Source organism: Capra hircus, chromosome 28 (assembly GCF_001704415.2).
Source record: "Capra hircus breed San Clemente chromosome 28, ASM170441v1, whole genome shotgun sequence".
Classification (NCBI taxonomy): domain Eukaryota; kingdom Metazoa; phylum Chordata; class Mammalia; order Artiodactyla; family Bovidae; genus Capra; species Capra hircus.
This window is the reverse complement of record NC_030835.1, coordinates 16,719,990-16,745,310: the sequence shown is the minus strand read 5'-3', so window position 1 is coordinate 16,745,310 and position 25,321 is coordinate 16,719,990. Positions and strand designations below refer to the sequence as shown.

General features: G+C 37.5%; 1 protein-coding gene across 1 annotated transcript in view; it reads left to right on the top strand.

The window, feature by feature from the left end:
* The window catches only part of MCU (mitochondrial calcium uniporter), a 188,617-nt gene that overhangs the window by 154,395 nt on the left and 8,901 nt on the right, over positions 1–25,321 (top strand). The window contains exons 3-6 of the mRNA XM_018042485.1: positions 7,823–7,993; positions 9,068–9,172; positions 18,775–18,935; positions 20,596–20,799. Of these exons, the coding sequence (XP_017897974.1) occupies positions 7,823–7,993; positions 9,068–9,172; positions 18,775–18,935; positions 20,596–20,799 (641 nt within the window). The remainder of the gene's footprint in view (positions 1–7,822; positions 7,994–9,067; positions 9,173–18,774; positions 18,936–20,595; positions 20,800–25,321) is intronic.

Below are 25,321 nucleotides of genomic sequence, written 5' to 3'. Positions count from 1 at the left end.
ACCTTGTTGTTCTTTATTCTTAGCTATAGAAGAAGGGCAGGCTTTCCAACTAGCTCAGTGGTAAAGAATCCGCCTGCCAATGCAGGAGACAGGGGTTTGATCCCTGGGTCACGAAGATTCCCTGGTGAGGGAAATGGCACCATTTCCCATGGTAAAGGAAATGGGGTTGCAAAAAAGTTGGACACGACTTCATGACGAAGCAACAGCAGCTTAGAAGAACGGCCCTTATAGTCTGTATGATTTCTTTAACCCTTCCAACACTAAAATTATGTTATTGTATCTCATATTCTTAATGCAGAATAGCAGAGAAAAAGAGAAAGAAAAGAAACAGATGATGGCAAAGTCATAAGCCACTGGAATCATCTGTCATATAAAGTTCAGTTCTAAGTATCTCTGCAGAGAACACCCTAAATGTGCTTACTTATTATACCTTTTCCTTTTTCATAATAAATCTTTAAGAGGTATACAGTTTGTTGAAACCAGGCAAGACCCTGTGGGTCTCCCGTGTACAAATCCTTTCTGGGTCCCCATTTCTTGTTTATGGAAAATAGGCTTCATTCAGCCCTCTATGGTCCAAAGGGCTGATTCAGACAGTTGCTAATCAGGGAGCAGAGGGAATGCAGAAACGAGGGAGGAGCAATCAAAAAACAATAGGGCAGCCTCGGGGCAGTATATACATATCTTATGAATTAAGTGTATATCCATATAATATTTTTGAGCTCTTCTGCAGGAACTGAGGCCCTCACCCAGGTGAAAGATGGTAACTTCAGACAGAGCACATGATTCCTGGGGCACCCAGTTACCTCACCATCAACCAGTGAGAAGAAAGTCACAAACCCTGCAGCCCTCACCCCAGACTTTGCCTATAAAAACTTCTCCCCCAGATTCCTTAAAAAACTAGGAATAAAACCACCATATGACCCAGTAATCCCACTCCTATGCATATACCCTGAGTAAGTCAAAATTGAAGACACATGTACCCCAATGTTCATGGCAGCACTATTTACAATAGCTACAACATGGAAGCAACCTAGCTGTCCATTGACAGATGAATGGATAAAGAAGTTGTGGTACATATACACAATGGAATATTACTCAGCCATAAAAAGGAATGCATTTGAGTCAATTCTAATGAGGTGGATGAACCTAGAGCCTATAATACAGAGTGAAGGTAAGTCAGAAAGAGAAAGATATACTAACACATATATATGGAATCTAGAAAGATGGTACCAAAGAATTTAATTGCAGGGCAGCAGTGGAGAAACAAACATAGAGAACAGATTTATGGACACGAGGAAAGGGGAGGAGAGGGTGAGATGTATGGAGAAAGTAACATGGAAACTTACATTACCATATGTAAAATAGATAGCCAATGAGAATCTGCTGTATGTCTCAGGGAACTCAAACAGGGGCTCTGTATCAACCTAGAGGGGTGGGAAGGGAGGGAGATGGGAGGGAGGTTCAAGAGGGAGGGGACATAAGTATACCTATGGCTGATTCATGTTGAGGTTTGACAGAAAACTACAAAATTCTATAAAGCAATTATCCTTCAATTAAAAAATAAATTAATAGTATTTAAAAACAAAAACAACTTCTCCCCCTAAATTGTTGGGGAGTTTGGGATTTTTGAGCTACCCATTTTCCTTGATTGGCCCTGCAATAAACTTTTCTCTGTACCAGACTTTGACATTTCAGTTTGTTTGACCTCTCTGTGCATCAGGCACACAAACTTGTGTTCAGTCACAGTGTTCATAAAATTATATATTTTAGAGGAGATTTTGCTAATTATTTTTAACACTGATTAATTTTCCTCCTATGAATTTTAACAACTAGTTAAATAACAAGCATTTTTACTATAGGACTTTTTCTGTAATTCTCCCAAGCATTTTTAAAAATTTTATTTAATATATTACTTCTTTAACCCAATGTCTGTTGTCCTTGCAGTTCTCTTTTTACTCTGGAAAATTCCTTGCCTTTTAATTTTTATTCCTACTTCAGTTGTCATATTCTCTCTCTCAGTATTTATATTGGATGCCCCATAATTTCTAGGTTTCTTTGAGGTACACTGCTCCAGAACATACTTTAGATTATTTCTTATTTATTGAAATGAAAATCAGAGCAAAATTTTTTTTTAACCAACCAAAAAGCTACTTGTTTCAATTTGCATTTGAAAAGAATATTTAACTCTAGAGAACAGTAGCTGACAGCTGTCATTAGCTTGTAAATTCCCATTGTGACTTCACTACAACCAACAGCCATTTTGTATATTATTAAACTTGAGGAACTTTGGTAATTGTTATTCTCTGGTTGCAAAACAAGAAATCTAATATTTGCATTACAATCAGGTGCGTGGGAAAGAAGGCGACCTGGGGATTTATTTCAAAAGCGGTATTATATTAAAGATTTGTTAGTTCTGAAATGTGCTATCTATGCCAAGTTTTTCAAAGCTTTCATATTTAACTCCTTTTAAAAACTTCATAATCTTAAAGGAAAAAGTTAAACTGAGTGATAAAAACCTTAATTTTGTCTGTTTATTTTGTCTCAGTTATTTTGAAACAACAGTTACCCATGAAACTGATATATTAGTGAAATCTCCCATAGTTTATGTGTTTAAGATGCACAGATTCCTATCTTTTATTTTAATTCAACTCTGACTACTACTTGAAATCTGTGGTTGAATATTTTCACATGTAGAAAGAAGACTGGATGGTGGTGAGGGAGAACACCAGGTAGACAAGTTAATCACCTAATTTTATGACCCCCATCATCATTACTGCTTATAGAACAAATAAGGATATTTATGTTACTGTTGCAGGAAGGGGGACCCCTTCCAGGGCCTGAAACTGGACTCTTGTCTTAACACTCGGAAATGAATTGTCCGAGGAGACACATGCTGACAAAGCAAGAGATTTTATTGGGAAAGGGCACCCAGGTGGAGAGCAGTAGGGTAAGGTAACCCAGGAGAACAGCTCTGCCACATGGTTTGCAGGTTTTATGGTGATGGGATTAGTTTCTGGGTTGTCCTTAGCCAGTCATTCTGACTCAGAGTCCTTCCTGGTCGTACACGCCTTGTTCAGCCAAGATGGATGCCAGAGAGAAGGATTCTGGGAGGTGGTCAGACAGGTTGTGTCTCCTTTTGACCTTTCCTGAACTCTTCTGGTTGGTGGAGTCTTATTAGTTCCCTGTTCCTTACCAGAACCTCCTGTCGTAAAACAAATGGTTACTATGGTGCCTGGCTGTGGTGGGTGTTTTCAATCAGTGTGCTTCCCCTAACATTACTGTCTCTGACTTTAAAGAAGCAATGGATGGCTGAGGATTCTTTTAAAAACAAGAAAGAAAATGACAAAAATTTCAAGTTATTTTAGATATTGAAAACTATAGATGGTACATACTATGTATTAACTTTATATTACTATTTGGTCTCATTTTCCTTAGAAAACTCAGACTGTCCTTTTGGAAAGAATAAATACGAGATTTATGACTCTGCTTTTTATTTTTTATGTAAAAATTCAGATCATGTATCCACAAAGCATTAACTGCTGTGGGAATTGCTATCCTGCTGTCAACAGCTAGAACACCAGATAGAAACACAAGAAAATACTGTTTTTAACACTGGACAATAAGCGAGACAGGACTTTGATCTGAGGAAAGAGAAGCAAGTGAAATTAACCTTACATTGCTTTAGCTCACAGCCTGAGGCTTTGGTTAAATTCTAAGCCACAAAGCCAGACTATAACAACTTCCCAGGAGATAGCAATTACCAGAAACTGTAAAGGAGAAGAAAGTGGCAACCCACTCCAGTATTCTTGCCTAGAGAATCCTGTGGACAGAGGAGCCTGGTGGGCTGCCGTCTATGGGGTCACACAGAGTCGGATACGACTGAAGCGACTTAGCAGCAGCAGAAGCTGTAAAATGAATAACTCTTAGTGCTCACTCAGGGCCAGAAATCGTTTGACTTCTCTCCAGCTAGAGAGGAGAGGCATCACTGACTACATGAACATTCAGTAGAGACTCCCAGAAGAAGCATAACTTGGAAGGAGTGCCAAATTTGCTCTAGAATAAAGGATTCTCTAGATTTGTCTTAAAAGACTCAAGAGGATCAAGCTAATATGCAGTAACTATACCACAAAATCCAGCATTCAGCAATGTAAAAGTCACAATGTTTAATCTCCAGTCAAAAATTACTAGGCATATGAAGAAGCTGCAGGGTTGTGGGTGGGGGCCGGAATTAGTCGACAGAACCAGACCTAGGAATGATGGAATTAACAGACAGAGATTTTAAAATAGTTATTATGAATATATTCTTATATTCATGGAAAGAAAAGAAAAAACATAAGCATGATATAAAGAAAAATAGAACAATAAACAAATGGAACTTCTAGAGATGAAAATATGTATGAAATGGAAACCAGTATGGATGGAACTCATAGCAGATTAAATACTACAGAGGAAAAGATCAGTGACATTGAAGTACATAGCAATTAAATCTATCCAAAATGAATCTGAGAAAACTGAAATATATGAAAAGAGCTTCAGGTCCCTGTGTGACAGTACCACAAATATGAGTGTAATTGGAATCCAGAAGGAGAGGTGTGGGAGACATGAAAAATATCTGAGTAATGAGTTTTTATAAATTTGATGGAAATGATGAGCCCACAGACCTAAGAAATTTAACAATTCCCAAACAGCACAAGCATAAAGAAAACCATAGAAAAGAACTTTATAACCAGATTGCTGAAAACCAATGATGAAGAGAAGATATTGAAAGCAGCCAGGGGGAAAAAGACATACTACATACAAAGGGACAAAGATAAGAATGTACACAAATGTGTAACATACTGTAGAAACTAGAAGTTCTTCAGAGTACTGGAAGGAAAAAAAAAACTAGATTTTTAAACAGCAGAATTGTCTTTCAAAAATGAAGATGAAAGATTTTTTCAGACTTAACCAAAACTGAGAGAATTTATTGCCAACATATCTGCCCAACAAGAAATGTTTAAGGAATCTCATGAGACAAAAGAAAAGTGATACCAAATGGAAATGTGGATACAAAAAAAAAAAAAAAAAGAGGAACACAGAGGGTAAATATGTACATAAATATAAAAGACATTTTTCTCATTTTGAAATTTTTAAAATATAATTCGTTGTCAAAGTAAAAATAGTTTGTGGTTTATAACATATAGAAATAAAATGTAGAACAGTAGCACAATACAGGGGAAATGGAAGCATATTGTTATAAGGTTCTTACACTATGTCTAAAGTGGTATATAATACTTGAAGTGATAATTAAAGATGTATATTGCAAACCCTTGAGGTGGGTTCTGCAAACCCAATAGGCCAAGCCCAGTGCACTCCTTAATTTTGTAAATAAAGTTTGTTGAAACACAGCCATGCATATTTGTTTACATAGTGCCTAGGGCTACTTTTGTACAACAATGCAGAGTCTTAAGTTGCAACAGAGATTTTATGACTGCCAAAAACCTAAAGTATTTGATAATCTACCCTTTATAGAAAAACATTGCCATTACTTGCTGTAGAGTAACCCCAAACCATGAAGAGGCACAGTTAAGAAGCCAGTTTGTTGTTGGCATTGTTGTTTAGTTGCTAAGTTATGTCCAACTCTTTCATAACCCCATGGACTGTAACCCACCAGGCTCCTCTGTCCAGGGGATTTTCCAAGCAAGAATACTGGAATAGGTTGCCGTTTCCTTTTCCATGGTATCTTCCTGACCCAGGGATCTAACCTGGGTCTCCTCCATTGGCAGGCAGATTATTTACCACAGAGACACCAGGGAAGCCCATAGTAGAGGTTAAATGTAATCATAAGAATACTCGGTTAATCTAAAAGAGGGCAAGAATAGATGGAAAGTAGAAGAAAGAATTGAGTCAAGAAAAGTAGCAAGATGGCAGACTTATATGTAACCATATTTATAATTTATTAAATGCAAATTATATACATACTTTAAAAGACAGAGACTGTCAGATTGGATAAAATAGCAAGACTCAACCATATGTTGTCTGCAGGAAACCCACTTAAAATATAAAGACATGATAGGTTAAAAGTAAAAGGATAAGAAAGGGTATACCACAAAAATATATGTCTACTCAGAGACTTGTCAGTAAATAATCATAAAAAGCTTATTCATAGTAGTCAAAACCTGGAAACAATCCATATGTCAGTCATGGTAAATGGATGAACAAAATTACAGTGTATCCATGTATAGTTAAATGCTACTCAGCAATAAAAACAAATCAATTACTAATGCATGTAACAACATGGATGAATCTCAGAATCATCCAGGTACAAAAGAGTACATGCTATATTATTCCAGCAGTATAAAAGTCTAAAAAAACTAAAGATAATCTATGGTGACAAAAATCTAATCAGTAGTTGCCCAGGGGTTAACTGGAATGGGGATCAAGAGATTTTGGGGGTCTGATGGAAATGTTCTTTATCCTGTTACATCAGAATTCATCAAATATTCATTTCAGATAAGAATGTGTTTTGTTATTGATAAACTGTGTTTCAATAAGCGTTATTTAAGTCGTGAACAATGTAGTGTGAGGCGTCTGTGCTCATTATAGGCGCCATCATTTACTAGACCAGGTGAGGAAAAAAGATGTAAATGACTACAATTATGAAAGTTTAATGCATTTAGAATCTCCAGAACATTGTTCTAAGTATATTTCTTCTCAGCTCTTCAGTTTTAAGGAGTATGAATCCTTTTAAACTTTTTATAGAATGTATCTTTTAATTTTTTTAAAAAAGCTAATAAACATCACTCATCTAAAAGCAGTATATTGTTATAAATGGTTTGTTTATTCCTCACAACAACTGTATCAGTTAGATATTAAATCCATTTGATATATGAAAAGGTGAGACTCACAGAAGTTATATAATAAGTCAGGATTCCATGCCAGGTTTGACTCCATACCCTGTTTTCCTTTTACAGGCTAATGCTAAATTACCACCTTTAAATGCTTGGTTGCTTGTGTAAAAAATTCTTGTTCAAAATTTATTTGAAAATGATTTGAAAGAGTTATTCTGACACTTATTTTAGAGACTAAGGTTCTAGAAATTAAAAATTAAGGAATAAGATAAGAAAATAAGGAATTCTGTGCCAAACTGTTGTGGAGAATCCTGTCAGTTGTGTAGCTTATGAGAATGTTTCCCTTAATAACTTTTTGTTAGTAAGTCCCAAAATGTTGAGCTTTGACTTCTTGCTAACCTCAGAAAAATGTTCAAGAGAACTTTAAAGAAATTTTTTTTTTGTATCATAGTATGTCCACATTGTGTAAGAGATGCTTATTTATCAAGCACCTTGGATATAATATTGTATGTACTATAAATATGAATTGCTGTCCTTGAGTAAGTCTTACTTAGTGGTATAGTTCCACATGTTATTCCCCATGAATCCTTGAAAGCTCTGGCTCCCAAGAGCCATCTCCTACAGGATATAGAATTTGGCCCAGCAATCTCTGGCTATTTAATAAAATTTTAGTAAATGGAATCAGGGTTTGTATTCACCAATACCAAGAACTTTACCTCAAATTTCTGGGAAAGCCTCTTCTTGACCCACTTGAAAGATAATCCTTTGCATATTTTATTTTTTCTGAAAAGTGATTTGTGTGATAGATATAATCTTCCATAAGCCAATTCCTGGAATAATGTTCAATTAAAGCTAAAGGGAATATTCTTGAACCTTTGGAAACATTTTAAACCACACTAATAATAATAAACCCCCATTTAAGAAGATTAATAATATCACTTAACTTATAATGGAATCTGATTATCATATGATTATGGGTCTTTCTCATCCAGATGTGACAGTGGTGTATCAGAATGGGTTGCCTGTGATATCTGTGAGGCTACCATCCCGGCGTGAACGCTGTCAGTTCACACTCAAACCCATCTCAGACTCTGTTGGTGTGTTTTTACGACAACTACAAGAAGAGGATCGGGGAATTGACAGAGTTGCAATCTATTCACCAGGTATAGTCACCTTCATTATTCATTTCCACCCACCCCTTGTCCCCCCCTAAACTGCTTCTACACACACACACAGGCGCTGCAAATGAATCCCATGCTTTTTACTTTGGGACATAATTTTTTGCTTAGCAAATGTCAGGAGAGACAGTGATTTCTCTCCCAGTTTTTAGAATATGATTGTTCAGTTTTAGCAAGGGTATATATTAATACACAGGGATCTCATTCAAAAGCACCTCACATATAATGCCATGGGCAAAGATGAGCCATCAATCACATTTTATACTTTTGAGACCTTTTGTCATTACCTTAGGCATAGAATAAACTTATCTAGTAGTTGAGCCATCATCTCTGAAGATATGAAATATTAGGGTTTCTTTTTAGATCTTTTTATGTCTTTCACATAAACGTTTATAAGATAAAGACGTGATTTGAAAGTAATAGAAAATAAGGCACTTAAATTCCCACTTGACATGACATCCATTTCATTTATTTATTTTTTAAGTGCCTTACATTTTTACCACTTTCACTTTGAAGAATTTTAAATGTACAGAAAACATAAAAGCCTAGTACAGTAAGTCCCTGTAGTTTAAATATGCTTAATTCTCAATTCATAATTAATAGATGAACTTGGTGTACTTTGCTCACCCTAGCATCTGCCCCTACTGAATTATTGGCAACTAATCAGTAACTATACTGCAAAGTTCCATATACTAGAAGATGTTGGGTTTTTAACAACGAATTTCCATCATAGGCAAATAGACATCCATGCAGCTCTCCCAGTGACCCTAGGTTTCCAGATGACACCTATGCATCTGTGTAATTATTTCATTTGTTCATAAAGTTCTGCCAGAAAAAGTACGTTGTCAAATCTTCATAGAGTTGAGGCCATGAAAACAAGAAGCCTCAGGTAATATAAGCTTTATTTTGCATAGAGTTTGGGGATAAGGCAAAAAGCTAACTGAAATTTAAAAGACATAATTTTAAAATCTATTTTGAGGATTGCTTTCTTTCCTGACCACTCTTGAATAATTATGGACATATGACAAATTAAATTTTTCACATTTAAATTTTTCACAGATGGCGTTCGAGTTGCTGCCTCAACAGGAATAGACCTCCTCCTCCTTGACGACTTTAAGCTGGTCATTAATGACTTAACGTATCATGTACGACCACCAAAGAGAGGTAAAAAGTAACCTTGATAAGGCCAGAGAAGGGCTTTTGGAAAGAACTTTGTTTTTCCCTGGATAAACTTGAGAAACAGACAGTATTCAAAGAATACTCAAAGTTTTACATATAGGTAGCGCTTGGCTAGGATACAAACTAAAACCTAGAAACCAGAAGTGTTCTACATAATTTAAACTCCTTCCCTCCATTCAAGCTAAAAGTAACATTATTTTAATGTTATTTGGGGAACCTTTTGTAAACAAATTATGGAACTCCCTGTCCTCTTAAATGTATGTAACAGGAATTAACCCCCCTTTTTTTTGATGGCTAGGGGTTAGCAGTCTGAAAGTCAATTATTGTACAATAATAGTTCTTGGGGACTTCTGACATGTATACACTTTTGTGTGAAAAAAGTTAGGATATTTGCCTTAGGTGCAGATTCAGAACACGCCAAGAAACTCAGTAATCAAATGTTTTCAAGAACTACTGTTAAAAACCAAAGTTAATGCAAAAAGTTCTTGATAAAACATCAAAAATTTAAATAAAGACAATCAGCATTACTGATTTTTCTTTTCACCCTGCTCTCCAATGTGACCCTGCACAGTACTGATGGAAATAACCCTCTGGAATAGCACTCTGAAGTGTGTCTTTTGGGTCATTTTTCTCTCTTTGCCTTGATAGTCAGTCGCTTGCTGCTGCTGTTAATTCCCCTCCTACTACCACCACTGCATCCATCAGCTTCCTAAGACACTTGTTTTTTTCCCTTCTGCTTTTTGTTTTGTTTTTTTGCTGCACAGAATTCTAGTTCCCTGATGAGGAATCAAACCTGTGCCCGCTACAGTGGAATCACAGATTCCTAACTACTGGTCCGCTAGGGAAGTCCCTTCCATTCTTCTTTTGTGAATTGTCCCTAATGTAGAAAAAGTAAAACCCTAAGTATTGAATGCCTTCCTCAAAATCTGGTTTGCCTCTACCTTTAAATTTTTTCTCTTTTCCTTTTAAATGATGCCACTTTTCCTCCACTGTGTTCCTTTCTGCTTCCCTGAACTGTGTATGTCCTCATTCTTTGCCATGGTAGTGTTTGCTCACCTTTCCTCTGAGATGCCTTTTTCCTTTTTTCCCATTTCCTCATGTCAAAATCATCAATGTCAGCTCTTCCATGAAGGCTTTCATGATCCTATTCCTTCTCTGACTCCCAGCTAACCAGAAGTGATCGCTGTCTTCTCTGAATCCTTCTTAATCCTTTTTCAAGTGCTCAGAGGGAAGGTCCTGTGATTTTTATATACCTGTTGACTTAGGTAATCATTCTATATTGAGTGAATTAAGTGAGTTAAAGTATCCTTTAAATAGTAAGACATTACTAAGTCAGATTTTATTAAGTTGGAATCACTAACCATGTAAACCAAGAATTGTTAGCTATATATATTAGCTATGCTAATATGTTTTTCTTCTTTATTCTTGAACTAGAAAAGTTCTCTAAAATAGCAGAAGTACAGGCCTTATTTTACTTAGTTTTGTTGTTGTTGTTTTTTAAATTTACTCTATTTTTTCCATAGGTCTATTGATACATAATTGACACATAATATTATGTACATTTAAGATATACAGTATGATAATTTGATACACTTAGATGTTGAGAAATGATTATCACAGTAAGATTAGTTAATACCTCCATCATTTCACAGTTACCATTTCTTTTTGATGAGAATACTTGAGCTCTACTTTCTTAGCCACTTTCAAGTGTACATTACAGTTTTAACTATAGTCATTATGCTGGACATTAGATCCCCAGAACTTATTCATCTTATAATTATAAAATTAATACCCTTTTACCAACATGGAACTACCACATGATTCAGCAATCCCACTTTGGGGTATATATCCAAAGGAAATAGAATCTCACTAAAATATTAAAAGTTGACTAATGTAGTCTTATGTAAGGTATAGCAATCAGGAAAGTAATGATCCCAGCTTCCACCTATTATGTTTTCAAAAACTAGAGGTATTTTAATCAATGAATATTTCCAGCCATATTGTCTTAATACTGTGTTTTTTAAATAGAAATGAATATGTTTTAGTTTCTTTAATAAGACTATTCTCAAGTTTAATAAGGAAAATAAAGGTAGAAACCGAAAAGGGGAGAAATTATGTTTGATTCTTTGGTAATCAACTTGGTAGCCATATATAACTCTTTGACTTATCTATACCTCAGAACTGTAGAATATCTGTCCACCTTCGCTAGAAGACAGATGTGAAATTCACATGGGTCAGAAGTCTCTAATTCATGGGATAATTGTAAATTGAAATGTGAAATTTGGTAAGCTCATTAGCAGCATTATTATAGAACTTAAAAAGATAATTTTAATATTTAATATTTAAATCTAGACATCAAAGCTCTTTCAGCTCTGCTTTATTAGCCATTTTTCACAGAAGCTTAAATAATACTCCTTTAAGTTTATAAGTACTTTTCCCCTTAACTTGTAAAACATAGTAAAACTTAGTATTTTTTCCTTTTGAAAAAATGTAAGTTTTAGGGCTTCCCATGTGGCTCAGTGGTAAAGAATCTGCCTGCTGATGCAGGAGACGCAGGTTTGATCGCTAGGTCAAAAAGATACCCTGGAGGAGGGCATGGCAACCCACCCCAGTATTTGTGCCTGGCGAATCCCATAAACAGAGGAACCTGGTGTATTACAGTCCATAGGGTCACGAAGAGTCAGACATGACTCAGTGACTCAGCCCACACACACAAGGTAGTGTTCCCATTATATTATCTTCCTCTCTCTGTCTGAGGAAGATAATGCGGGCATCCAAGTTACCATTCTTTTCCAGTTGCATTCAGTAAGAAAACAGTTGAATTTCTGTATTGAGAGGGAGGCTGCTCATCCAGAAGAGTAAGCCTATTGGTCTCAACATTGTAACTGTTTTTAGTGAAAGCACAGTTGGTAAAGAATCCACCTGCAGTGCAGGAGATCCCGGTTCAATTCCTAGGTCCGGAAGATCTGCTGGAGAAGGGATAGGCTACCCGCTCTGGTATTTTGGGGCTTCCCTTGTGGCTCAGCTGGTAAAGAATCCGCTTGCAATGTGGGAGACCTGGGTTTGATCCCTGGTAGGGTAGGGCTACCCACTCCAGTATTCTGGCCTGGAGAATTCCATGGACTGTATAGTCCATGGGGTCGAAAAGAGTCAAACATGACTGAGCAACTTTCACTCACAAATGGAGAAAATAAATTGAAAGCACTAGGTTTGGGGTGTTAGATAATGAGAACACTAGGATTCTGTATATACATTGAGCAGATGGAACAAATATAATTTATCTAATAAAAGTTAAAATAGTTAATGAAGGAAAACTTTCCCAGAATAGTTTTTCAGATTTCTTTTTAATTAATTTTTAATTGAAGGATAATTGCTTTACAGAATTTTGTTGTTTTCTGTCAAACATCAGCATGAATCAGCCATAGGTATACATATGTCCCCTCCCTCTTGAACCTCCCTCCCATCTCCCTCCCCATCCCACCCCTCTAGGTTGATACAGAAAAATATGAAACGCTTCATGAATTTGTGTGCCATCCTTGCACAGGGGCGATGCTAATCTTCTCTGTATCGTTCCAGTTTTATTATATGTGCTGCCAAAGTGAGCACCAGAATAGTTTTTAAAGTCTTGACACAGTTTTTTCTACTCATTCCTTACTCTCCTTTAATTTTCACTTTTCCTCCTATTTTTCTTTCCCCTGTGTTTGGGTAGCACTTTAGAACTAAATGCTCTATGAACTTTGTACACCAGTAAACTTTAACTTCACACACTTCACCAGGCACTGAGGATAGAGAACTTATTCATGTAGGATCTAATATAGTTATTAGATCCTAATATAGTTATTAGATCACAAGTACTACATAGTACATAGATACCTAAGTACTAACAACTCTTGTACCTAACACCAAAATTGGAGGGAAGAGACAGGAAAAAGCTGAAATGGAACAAAGGGACAGGTCATAGTAGCAAGGCTAGTTGCAAGTTCCATTGCGTTCTCTTGGTTACCATAGCTGTATATGGCTGGATTCCCCTCTGACCTCTGCAGGATGAGAGAAGTAGTTATTTTAGCAATTAGATGGTTTTAAATTTGATCTTGGGGTTTCCGTAGTAGCTCAGACAATAAAGCATCCACCTGCAGTGCAGGAGACCTGGATTCAATCCCTGGGTTGAGAAGATCCCCTGGAAAAGGAAATGGCAACCCACTCTAGTATTCTTGCCTGGAGAATTCTATGGAGTTAGGAACCTGATGGGCTACAGTCCATGGGGGTTGCAAAGAGTCTGAAAGTTTTTGTAATAAGAAGAATCATTTTGATTGGCACCACTGAGCTGTTTGTCCCATTTATCCATCCAGAGGATACTGGAGACCTTGCTTCTGTCCTAATAATGTGAATAATTGAGAGAAACAGTTGAACAGGCAAACCAAATACCAGTGACTCAAATAGCCAGAGTCTTCCAAACCATTATACTAGCGGAAAAGACTGTTTAACCCCTATTATTTTTGCACATCTCTCTATCTTTGTGTACATTAATTATCCTGGCATTGATGGCATGTGCAGAAACATTAATAAACATCTTAATTACATTTTTAGTGAAGCATACTCAAATCATCCAGAAGTGTTTCTGTTAAACCATTAGCAGATTTATCTTCTCTCTTCCTATAATTTCATCTCCAAATATATGGGCAGATTTTTCAGGGTTGAGGGGTTTGAGGATGTTGTTTTCCTCTACCGTGACAATACCATGCAAGCATATGCTCCCTGTCAGGGAAATCTTAACAAAATAAAGCTAAGTCCCTGAGTTTGCCAGGGCTTTCCTGATACCTGGTCAGAAAGATAACAGCTCTTTGTTCAGCCAGGTCTAGAACTGGAAATCTGTAAGATTGATCTCCTATGAATTATCATTTTATAATCTTTTCATTGCCATTTGAAGGTATGTTGGAGCACATAAAATCTTATTTGTTTTGAATAGGTGATACATTCACAACGTTCAAATCCCAAAGTCTAAGAATATGTAGGAAAAAATTTCTCATTCCTGTTTCACCAGCCACCCCTTTCTCCTCTTACCAGCAAGCATTGTTCTTAGTTTTTTATGTTTCCTGTCAGAAATAGTCAGTTCATTCATAAGCAAGTGTGAATGCATAATCTTTTCCCCTTTTTATGCAACTAATAGCATATCATACATATTGCATATGTCAGTCAGGATTCAATTGGGGAAACAGAGCTCTGAATAATGTGGAATAAAAGATTTATTATAGGCATGAGACTTTGTACAGTTGTAGATGAAAGTAAAGAAGTAAAAGTCTGTAAAGGGGAGCTTGGAAGATCAGAGAAAAGGTACTAATTTTGAAGTGGTGGCAAATGTGGACAAATGAAAGCTTGCCAGGGAACCTTCTTAGCAAAGAAGGGCTGGTGGAGAAATCCCTGAGACCATGTTATCAAATAGAACTTCTGTGATGATGAAAATGTTCCATTTCTGCACTGTTCAATATGGTAGCCATCAGTCCTGTGTGCCTCAGTTCAGTTCAGTTCAGTCGCTCAGTCGTGTCCGATTCTTTGCAACCCCATGAATTGCAGCACGCCAGGCCTCCCTGTCCATCATCAACTCCCGGAGTTCACTCAAACTCACGTCCATCGAGTCGGTAATGCCATCCAACCATCTCATCCTCTGTTGTCCCCTTCTCCTCCTGCCCTCAATCTTTCCCAGCATCGGGGTCTTTTCCAATGAGTCAGCTCTTTGCATCAGGCGGCCAAAGTATTGGAGTTTCAGCTTCAGCATCAGTCCTTCCAGTGAAAAGCCAGGGCTGATCTCCTTTAGAATGGACTGGTTGGATCTCCTTGCAGTCCAAGCGACTCTCAAGAGTCTTCTCCAACACCACAATTCAAAAGCATCAATTCTTCAGCACTCAGCTTTCTTTACAGTCCAACTCTCACATGCACACATGACCACTGGAAAAACCATAGCCTTGACTAGATGGACCTTTGTTGGCAAAGTAATGTCTTTGCTTTTTAATATGCTGTCTAGATTGGTCATAACTTTCCTTCCAAGGAGCAAACATCTTTTAATTTCATGGTTGCCGTCACCATCTGCAGTGATTTTGGAGCCCAGAAAAATAGTCAGCCACTGTTTCCACTGTTTCCCCATCTATTTCCCATGAAGTGATGGGACCGGATGCCATGATCTTCGTTTTCTGAATGTTGAGCTTTAAGCCAACTTTTTCACTCTCGTCTTTCACTTTCATCATGAGGCTCTTTAGTAGTTCTTTGCTTTCTGCCATAAGGGTGGTGTCATCTGCATATCTGAGGTTATTGGTACCTAATACAAAAATGTTTGTTAATCTTATCTCTCTAGAACTCAAATTGCTGCTGCTGTTGTTGTTTAGTCTCTAAGTGTGTCCAACTCTTTTGCAACCCCATGGACTGTAGCCCACCAGGTTCCTCTCTCCATGGCATTTCTTCAGAGATCTTCCTGAGCCAGGGATTGAACCCACGTCTCCTGCATTGGCAGACGGGTTCTTTACCACTGATATGCCAGGGAAGCCCATTGAAGAACTCAAATTCCTCACTTCTAAATATCTATTATATTTATGAGAATAAATATGGAGTAATATGTGTGAGAGAATTTTGTTGACCATAGATAATTTATACCTACCTAAACAATTATCTTTTTGAAGGAGGACTGAGCTTGCAGGAAAATATTAATATTGATATAGTAAAAGCCTTATAACTCAGTTCCAGGCCTGGGGATCAGGAGGTGTGGATTTTGCCACTTTACTGTGACATTCCAGAGTGCAGTTTTCTCTTTTTGGAACTTTGAAAAGTGTAGAATCATGTGTGAATGTGAGCTGCAACTTTAGTGCAAAACAGACCCTGTTGACACAGATGACTTCTCGAGCTCAAGGTGTTCTTGCTTTAATCTTTTCCCATTAATGCAGCACACATTGATTGGAGTATGCAAGATACTGTGCTAGGTGCTATAGCCCATATTCCTGTATCAGCTCTTCTTTAATCCAATTTGCTACTCTTTTTTGAATTTTTTATTGATTGAATTTCTGTGATAACTCTAGTGAAGGACAACCTTGAAGAATATTTGAAATACATGCATGACTAATTCTTTTTTTTTTAACTTTTAGACAATTTTTATTATCACAAAAGAAACTGCATGCCCAATAGCAGTCAACTCCCATTTTCACCTCTCAACAGCTGCTTATTGTTGTTGATCTTATTGTTTAGTCTCTCAGTCGTGTCTGACTCTTTGCGACCCCATGAACTGCAGCACGCCAGGCTTCTCTCCCTCTTTCACTATCTCCCTGAGTTTGCTCAAACTCATGTCCATTGAGACAGTGATGCCATCCAACCATCTCATCCTGTGTCGCCCCCTTTTCCTCTTGCCCTCAATTTTTTCCAGCATCAAGATCATTTCCAATGAGTTGCCTCTTCAAATCAGGTGGCAATCTTGGAGCTTCAGCATTGGTCCTTCCAGCAAATAGATTGACTGGTTTGATTTCCTTGCTGTCCAAGGGACTTTCAGGAGTCTTCACCCACACCACAGTTTGAAAGCATCAATTCTTACGGGCATTTCATATAAATGGAATCTTACAATATGTAGCTGTTTGTGTCTGGTTTCCTTCATTGCATATGATTTTTTAAGTTTCATCCATGTCATGGTATGACATGTTAAAATTAATTTTAATAACTTTTTAACTAGTCTCATGTATCCAAACTATGATTATTTCATTTTATGTATCATCAATATAAAACTTTATTAGTGAGATATTTTATATTCTTTAACTTATATGAAGACTTTTTTTGTGGTGTAGATTTTCTTTAGAGTACATCTCAGTTAAGTATAGTCATCTTTTAAGTGTTCAACAGCCACATGTACTTAGAGGCTACCGTATTGGATGGCGCAAATTAGATAGGACTCCTGGTTTTAGTTCAGAGCTCTTTTCACTGCATTGTACTTAAAATGTACACATTTTTCTGAAGATATGGAAGCAATATTTAGAGAAATTATACTGGAATCTAAAATGAGTTTCACCTAAACTGCTCCATTTATACCTAATTTTCTTTTTTTAATTAATTATTTTTTTAAATTTATTTATTTTAATTGGAGGCTAATTACTTTACAATATCGTAGTGGTTTTTGCCATACATTGACGTGAATCAGCCATGGGTTTACATGTGTTCCCCATCCTGAACCCTCCTCCCACCTCCCTCCCCATCCCATCCCTCTGGGTAATCCCAGTGCACCAGCCCTGAGCACCCTGTCTCATGCATCGAACCTGGACTGGCGATCTCTTTTACATACGATAAGATACATGTTTCAATGCTATTCTTTCAGATCATCCCACCCTCGCCTTCTCCCACAGAGTCCAAAAGACTGTTCTATTCATCTGTGTCTCTTTCGCTGTCTTGCATATAGGGTTATTGTTATCATCTTTCTAAATTCCGTATATAACGCATGACTAATTCTGACCATGGCTTATTTTGATTTAGAAGAAGGCCGACCTTCTGCTCCAGTTAACAGAATGTCACATTTAAGGCTAATAAGATTCTAAAACAAAAGCTTCACTTGGGTGCTTTTTAATTTTTTTTTTTTTAACTTGGGTGCTTTTTAAAAAATTCTTTGACAGCTAAGATTAGCTGGCTTTTTATTAAATTTTCAAAACAATTTTTAGGGTTCTGGAAACACGTGCTATTCACAGAAGAGGATAGTGAATCAAAGAATTGTTTAATCATTTACCTTTTCAGTCATTCTCATGACTTCATGCTCTTTCAAGCTTGATATTGAGACTCATACAGCTATTCCATGTCTTTGCCCAACAGGAATAAATAAAAACTGATATGTTAGGGGGAAGGTATATAGAGGCTAAGATTATTAGGATGATGATATTTTTACTTATACCTTTGTGTTTGCAAATTTGAAATACTGTATGTTTTTCCCTCAAGTGTTAGTTACTAAAGGGAAAAAATGACCAATTAAAATGGCAAGACCACAGATAAATTATAGATCAAAATTTTAATAAGCATGATAATAATCAGATTAATTCTAAACTTCTCTACTAGTTTTTCACATATTATTTTAAACTTTTTGTCTTCATCTAATGAAGATTATTATTACTTGTAGCATTTACACTTCCAATAGTATAATGGTGGATGTTGGCTTCAAAATTTTCAAGTTGCCCAAATTGGGAACTTACTTTCTAGGATTTATAGACTCTTCCTTTTTAAAAAGGAGCTATTCCTTTCCTTCAGTTTAGCACTGCAGGTAGATTCCCTATAGTGGATGAATCTGCCTTGTTCTTATCACTAACAGCCCTCGGAATAGCAACTCTTTATTTAAGGCAGCAGTCCCCAGCCTTTTTGGAACCAGGAACCGATTTCATGGAAGACATTTTTTCCACAACCAGGGCAGTGGGAGGTTGGGAAGGACAGTTCAGGATGATTCAAGCCCGTTTAATTTATTGTGCACTTTATTTCTAATCTAATGCTGCCGCTGATCTGACAGGAGGTACTGGTCTATGACCCCAGGGATTGGGGGCCCTTGAATTAAGGCTTACATTTTTAAAAACATCATCTTTTTCTTTCAGACCTCTTAAGCCATGAAAATGCAGCAACACTGAATGATGTAAAGACACTGGTCCAGCAGCTCTACACAACCCTGTGCATCGAGCAGCACCAGCTAAACAAGGAGAGGGAGCTCATTGAAAGATTAGAAGATCTCAAAGAACAGCTGGCGCCCCTGGAAAAGGTGCAAATTCACATTTCACACTTTTCTCTTCACTAGTATTTTTTCCAGAGCATATATGTGTGCTTTTCCCCCTTCCATGTTGTATGTGATTGAATTATGTTAATCTGATGAGTTGGGGAACTGAATCATAAAAATCTTCCAGTTAAAGCTATGAAAGAACTTTAAAAGAAATAGTTTGGGCCTTGATAATGTACCTAGAGCTTTGAGGCCTGAATAAATTCTCATTAACCAAACATACTACCCTTATGACAAAGATTGAAATAATTGCTGATCAAGAAGTATTCTAAGTGAGGTGAATAATCATTTTAGCCAACTTAAGAATTAATATTACATGGAATATCATGCAACTGTTAAAAAACAATTCTGTGGATATAATATGCTATAGAAAACTCATATTTTATGAAAAGTAAATTATAAAATAATGTACACATCAGGGCATTTTGTTATTGTTTAGTCACTAAGTCGTCCAACTCTTTCATGATCCCAAGGACTATAGCCCACCAGGCTGTCTGTCCATGGGATTTCCCAGACAAGAATGCTGGAGTGGGTTGCCATTTCCTTCTCCAGGGAATCTTCCCAACCCAGGGATCGACCCCGCATCTCCTGTACTGGCAGATAGATTCTTTACCACTGAGCCACCAGGGAAGCCCATGGTAGTGCCTACTGTGATTCCATTTTTAATTGAAATATATGTTACACCTATAGCCACACACACACACAGACACACGCACACACACAAAGAAGAAAATAGAAGAGACGTATTCCCAAATGCTAATAGAATAATAGGATTATGAATAACTTTTCTTCTTTATACTTTGCTGAATGTTTTACACTGAAGATATGTCATCCTTATTTTTTAATAATAAGACAAGTATTTCCACTTTAAGAAACTAGACTATATTAGAGATTAAGGAGGAGAATACATACTCTTAACATTGTGCTTTTTTCTTATTTCCTTAAAAGTAATGAACATATATCTCAAGGTTGTTCTCATTAAATTTAAGACCTTTAGAAATGTTTGAGGAACTATTGTAAAGGGAGATGAAATTTAAACTTTGTATTTTCAAAATGTAAAGCATTTTTTAATGTATTAGCTATAACAAAATAGTTATCATCCTTTTACTGAATATTTAGTTTGTGCTGGGAATTGTCCTACGTATTTTACCTGTATTCTCTTATTTAACAGAACAACTCATTAATGAAGTTATGGTAATTCTCAGATCAGGGCCTGAATTTAGCTGTTCTGAATCCAGAGTCCATTTTCTGACTCACTGTGCTGTTTTGCCCCAGTAGACCTCTTGAGTAAAAAATTAATGATGGATTAAATCTTGAATGCTACAATTAGAGAACATTAGCCTATTTTTGTTTCCCTCTTTCAAAGAAAATAATCTTGTGGTTGGATAAAGACCTATTGAAACTAACTTATTTCACCATATTTTCAGCTACTAGTGTACTAAAAATGTTATTCCTATAAAATATTATTCAGTAAAAACTGCAGATACTATTTAAGAAGACAAACTATATTTCCTAGAATTCAGACTAACTTGTATCTTGATTGCAAGCCTTGTTCTTAAGTGAACATAGAACAGTTTAAATAAAAGTTTAAAACTGGTTCTATGTCAAAATGCTTTTGAGTTGACTGATCATGTGTAACCTATAGGTACGAATTGAAATCAGCAGAAAAGCTGAGAAGAGGACCACTTTGGTGCTATGGGGTGGACTTGCGTACATGGCCACACAGTTTGGCATTTTGGCCCGGCTCACCTGGTGGGAATATTCTTGGGACATCATGGAGCCAGTCACCTACTTCATCACTTACGGAAGCGCCATGGCGATGTACGCATATTTTGTAATGACACGCCAGGTAAGAATTCCTCTTCAAGTAACTTTTCGTGACATAGTGAAATTTGGGTTGTCAAAGTAGTTCTCTTTTCTCTCATATTCTTTATAAGGCCAGTTCCCTTTAAGTAAATCACTTACCTTTATGCACAGTCACTCACACACACACAGACGTGCACATGCTCATGCGTGCCGATTACGTATCAGGCACTAGTCCAGGCGCTAGAAATAGAGAAATAGAAGACGTGGCTTTGGCCCCCATGGAGCAGACTATTAAGAGAACCATGTAAACTGCTAAATTCATAATGATATTATGGTAAGATAGACAGTAAGAAGGCAAAGGAGAAGAGAGGTCAGCTGTAGGATAACTTGTTCAGCTCAGTTGGCTTGGCTTTTTATGTACTGTGTAATTAATGTAGCAGTCAGATGGGGTAGTTTTTTGTTTTTATTGAATATTTGGAATGGAGAATTGGTGAAAACTAATCAAACAAAACTCTGGGTTGCTTCTAAATATATCAGTAGTATAGGTATTTGTTATTGTTATTTTAATGTCAAGGAAGAGAAGTGAAAGGTATCTAATCACTATTCTGTTCTTTAACAATCAAGGGTCATGTATTAAATATCAGTATCTAGAACTAATTGTTACTGTTAGTGCTGTTTTTTTAGTAGCTTGGAAATCCATGGGAAGTATGAGGGATTTATTATTGCTTTATGTGATACAACCACAGATCCAGGCTCCCTTGAATAAAAATCATTTGAAATAGTTGAGACAGATGAGAAACTTTTTCTGCTTTCTTAAGTGTCAAAAGAATTCTGAGAGTTGCTTCTTATGTTTTTACATGGCCTCTGTTGAATGAACACAGGTGTTTTGTTTCTGTTGTCATTAGATCAGTGGTCATAGGTCTATCTTTGTGTGGGGAAATGAAAGCTCCAGGGTGTTATTTAACCTTTCTGGGCCTCCCAAATTTGTCTAGTGGGCAGAAGAAAGTACATTGCTCATGTCCTGCTATTGTTTGCCCAGCATCTCTAGCACTCAGTCCCATGTCTAGCTCGAATATGAGTTCTGTTCACTCTATATGAACAGAGCTGGCAACCAGATCAGTCTTATCTAATCACACCTCTGGGCATGACTTGCATATGTCTATATGTCCATGTCTTTCCCTCTTTGTCTGCCCTGTCCCTCTCCCTCATATATCTCGTTGTTGTTGTTTAGTTTCCAAGTTGTGTCTGACTGTGATCCCCTGAACCGTAGCCCACCAGGCTCCTCTGTCCATGGGATTTCCCAGGCAAGAAAACTGGAGTGGGTTGCCATTTCCTTCTCCAGAGGATCTTCCCAACCCGGGGATTGAACCCACGTCTCCTGCATTGGCAGGTGGATTTTTTACCACTGAGACACCTCTTTAATGGGTTCTTTGTATCAGTTGAAATCTAGACTCTTTAGCCAATGTTCATAACTGGTTGCTGTCCTTTCCAAATGTCTCTCAACTCATCTGTGTATGTACTAGGTATTTTAAACACATTAAATTACAGTTGTCCCTTGAACATCAGGGTTTAGGGGCATCAACCCTCTGCGAAGTAAAAAAAAAAATCCACATATAACTTACAGTTGTCCCTCCGAATCCATGGTTCCTCTGTATCCATAGTTTCTCTGTATCCATGGTTCCCCATCTGGGATCCACCTGAGTGTGGATCGTGTAGTGCTATGGTATTTACCACTGAAAAAAAAATCCACATATAAGTGGACCTGTTTGGTTCAAACCCATGTTGTTCAAGGGTCAACTGTAGTCTTTGAATGTGTTAGTCACTCAGTCATGTTGGACTCTTTGTGACACTCCAAGGACTGTGGCCCTCTAGACTATCAAGATTGCCAGGAGAAATATCAATAGCCTCAGATGTGCAGATGACACCACCCTTATGGCAGAAAGCAAAGAACTGAAGAGCCTCTTGATGAAAATGAAAGATGAGAGTGAAAAAGTTGGCTTAAAGCTCAACATTCAGAAAACGAAGATCATGGCATCTGGTCCCATCACTTCATGGCAAATAGATGGGGAAATAGTGGAAACAGTGGCTGACTTTATTTTGGGGGGCTCCAAAATCACTGTAGATGGTGACTGCAGCCATGAAATTAAAAGATACTTACTCCTTCGAAGGAAAGTTATGACCAACCTAGACAGCATAGTAAAAACCAGAGACATTACTTTGCCAACAAAGGTTCATCTAGTTAAGGCTATGGTTTTTCCAGTGGTCATGTATGAATGTGAGACCTGAGCTGAGTGCCAAAGAATTGATGCTTTTGAAGTGTGCTGTTGGAGAAGACTCTTGAGAGTCCCTTGGACTGCAAGGAGATCCAACCAGTCTATCCTAAAGGAGATCAGTCCTGAGTGTTCATTGGAGGGACTGATGTTGAAGCTGAAACTCCAATACTTTGGCCACCTGATGCAAAGAGCTGACTCATTGGAAAAGACCCTGATGCTAGGAAAGATTGAAGGCAGGAGGAGAAGGGGACGACAGAGGATGAGATGGTTGGATGGCATCACCGACTCGATGGACATGAGTTTGGGTAAGCTCCGGGCGTTGGTGATGGACAGGGAGGCCTGGCATCCTGCGGTCCATGGGGTCACAAAGAATCGGACATGACTGAGCAACTGAACTGAACTGAGACTGTCCTACTGTATGGTCTTTATTTCCCCCCAACGCCCTGAGTTTTCCACCACTTCCTTCCTTCATACCATTCTATTAACTGGAAAGGTTTTCCTTGTTGATCTCTACCTGATACGTCAAGATTTAATTATGAAGGTGTGAAAGTGTTAGTCGCTCAGTCAAGTCTGTCTGTTTATTACCCTGTGGACTGTAGTCCTTCAGGTTTCTCTCTCTGTCCAGGGGATTCTCCAGGCAAGAACACTGAAGTACATTGCCATGCCCTTCTCCAAGGGATTTTCCTGACCCAGGGATCAAACCTGGGTCTCACGCATTGCAGGCAGATTTCTTTTACCATCTGAGGTTTACTTAAATGCTTCTCTTTCATTAACCTTTGACTACTTCCCTGCAGCCCATTTTGATCTCTTCCTGTTCTGAATTCCTTTGGCATATTGTGCCTCTCATTTCATTCATCTTATGCCATCTTGTAGTATAATTATTCCTGTTCAGTGTCTTGTCCCTTCTACTAGACTGTGATAGTTTTTGAAGCAGGGTGTTCAATTTTTATTTCCATACCATGCCTAATACAGTGCCTATCTGTCCTACTGTTTAAATGCTGAACTGCTGTGATTCCTCAACATTTTTGCTGCCCCCAAGTGACTGGTTGCAAAATAGCAGTAGTAAACAATTCAGTCTTGTGAATAGGAAAACATTGACCAAATTGAATGTAAAATATTCTTCCTCATATCAATATCCATAATTAACACCCATGAAGCAAAAGCCTATTCAGTAGCATTTAAACTGTTGAATAAGCATTTATTAGCAACCTAAATCGGAGAAGGCTACTCCAGTACTCTTTCCTGGAAAATCCCATGGACGGAGGAGCCTGGTAGGCTGCAGTCCATGGGGTTGCTAAGAGTCAGACATGACTGAGCGACTTCACTTTCACTTTTCACTTTCATGCACTGGAGAAGGAAATGGCAACCCACTCCAGTGTTCTTGCCTGGAGAATCCCAGGGTGGGGGAGCCTGGTGGGCTGCCGTCTATGGGGTTGCACAGAGTCAGACACGACTGAAGCAACTTAGCAGCAGCAGCAGCAACCTAAATAGATTCCAAAGCGTATTAAGTTCCAAAGAATTTTTATAAGATGACAAGTTCCTTGAGATCATTAAATCAAGTAGAATATTGAATTTTACTAATATTTCAGTGAGTCCTGAGAACCACTTTCTATCATATGAAAAAGGAGCCTGACGATAAGAAAATGCCATTTGAAAAAATTACTTCAGCAGGCATGTGAACCACTATTCAATACCCTAGCCCAAGTATTTTCAACAAAGGGGATGTCACCTTCAAGGAGGCAAAAATTGGTTCTTGAGGAGTAAAACATCTTGGAAATTACAACAGATAAATGGATATACAGTCTATCTGTGGTATTAAAACCTCTTTGGGGAGAAGAGGCAGCTAAGGGGAAAATATCTAAAAAGGCAACTTAAGGTAATGATGAAAAAAGATTAAGAAACACTGACCTAGCCTTTAATACCCTTTGTCATCTCAGTTCCAACATTCATGCTTTATGTTCTGTTATACTCCAGCAAACTGCTTCAGTGACCATTCAGGACCTACTTATAATGAAAATTAGTTAGGCTCCTGACGTCTCTCTTAACTTGTTTCTGTAACCTTCCTCATGTGTTGCTTCCTTTTCTGTCCCAGTTAGACCATATTGTCATTCTGTTCAATCACTGCTCCATTGTCTTTCCATTATATGTACTTTGTAAACTCCTAATCTTGGATAATTCTAGCCATTTACCATATATCCAGGCTACTGAACATTGCTAGAGAAAAATCATGTAATAGTATGGGATGGGCAACTTCTTGTGTTTCTAATTAGATTTTCTTCCCCCATAAAAAAT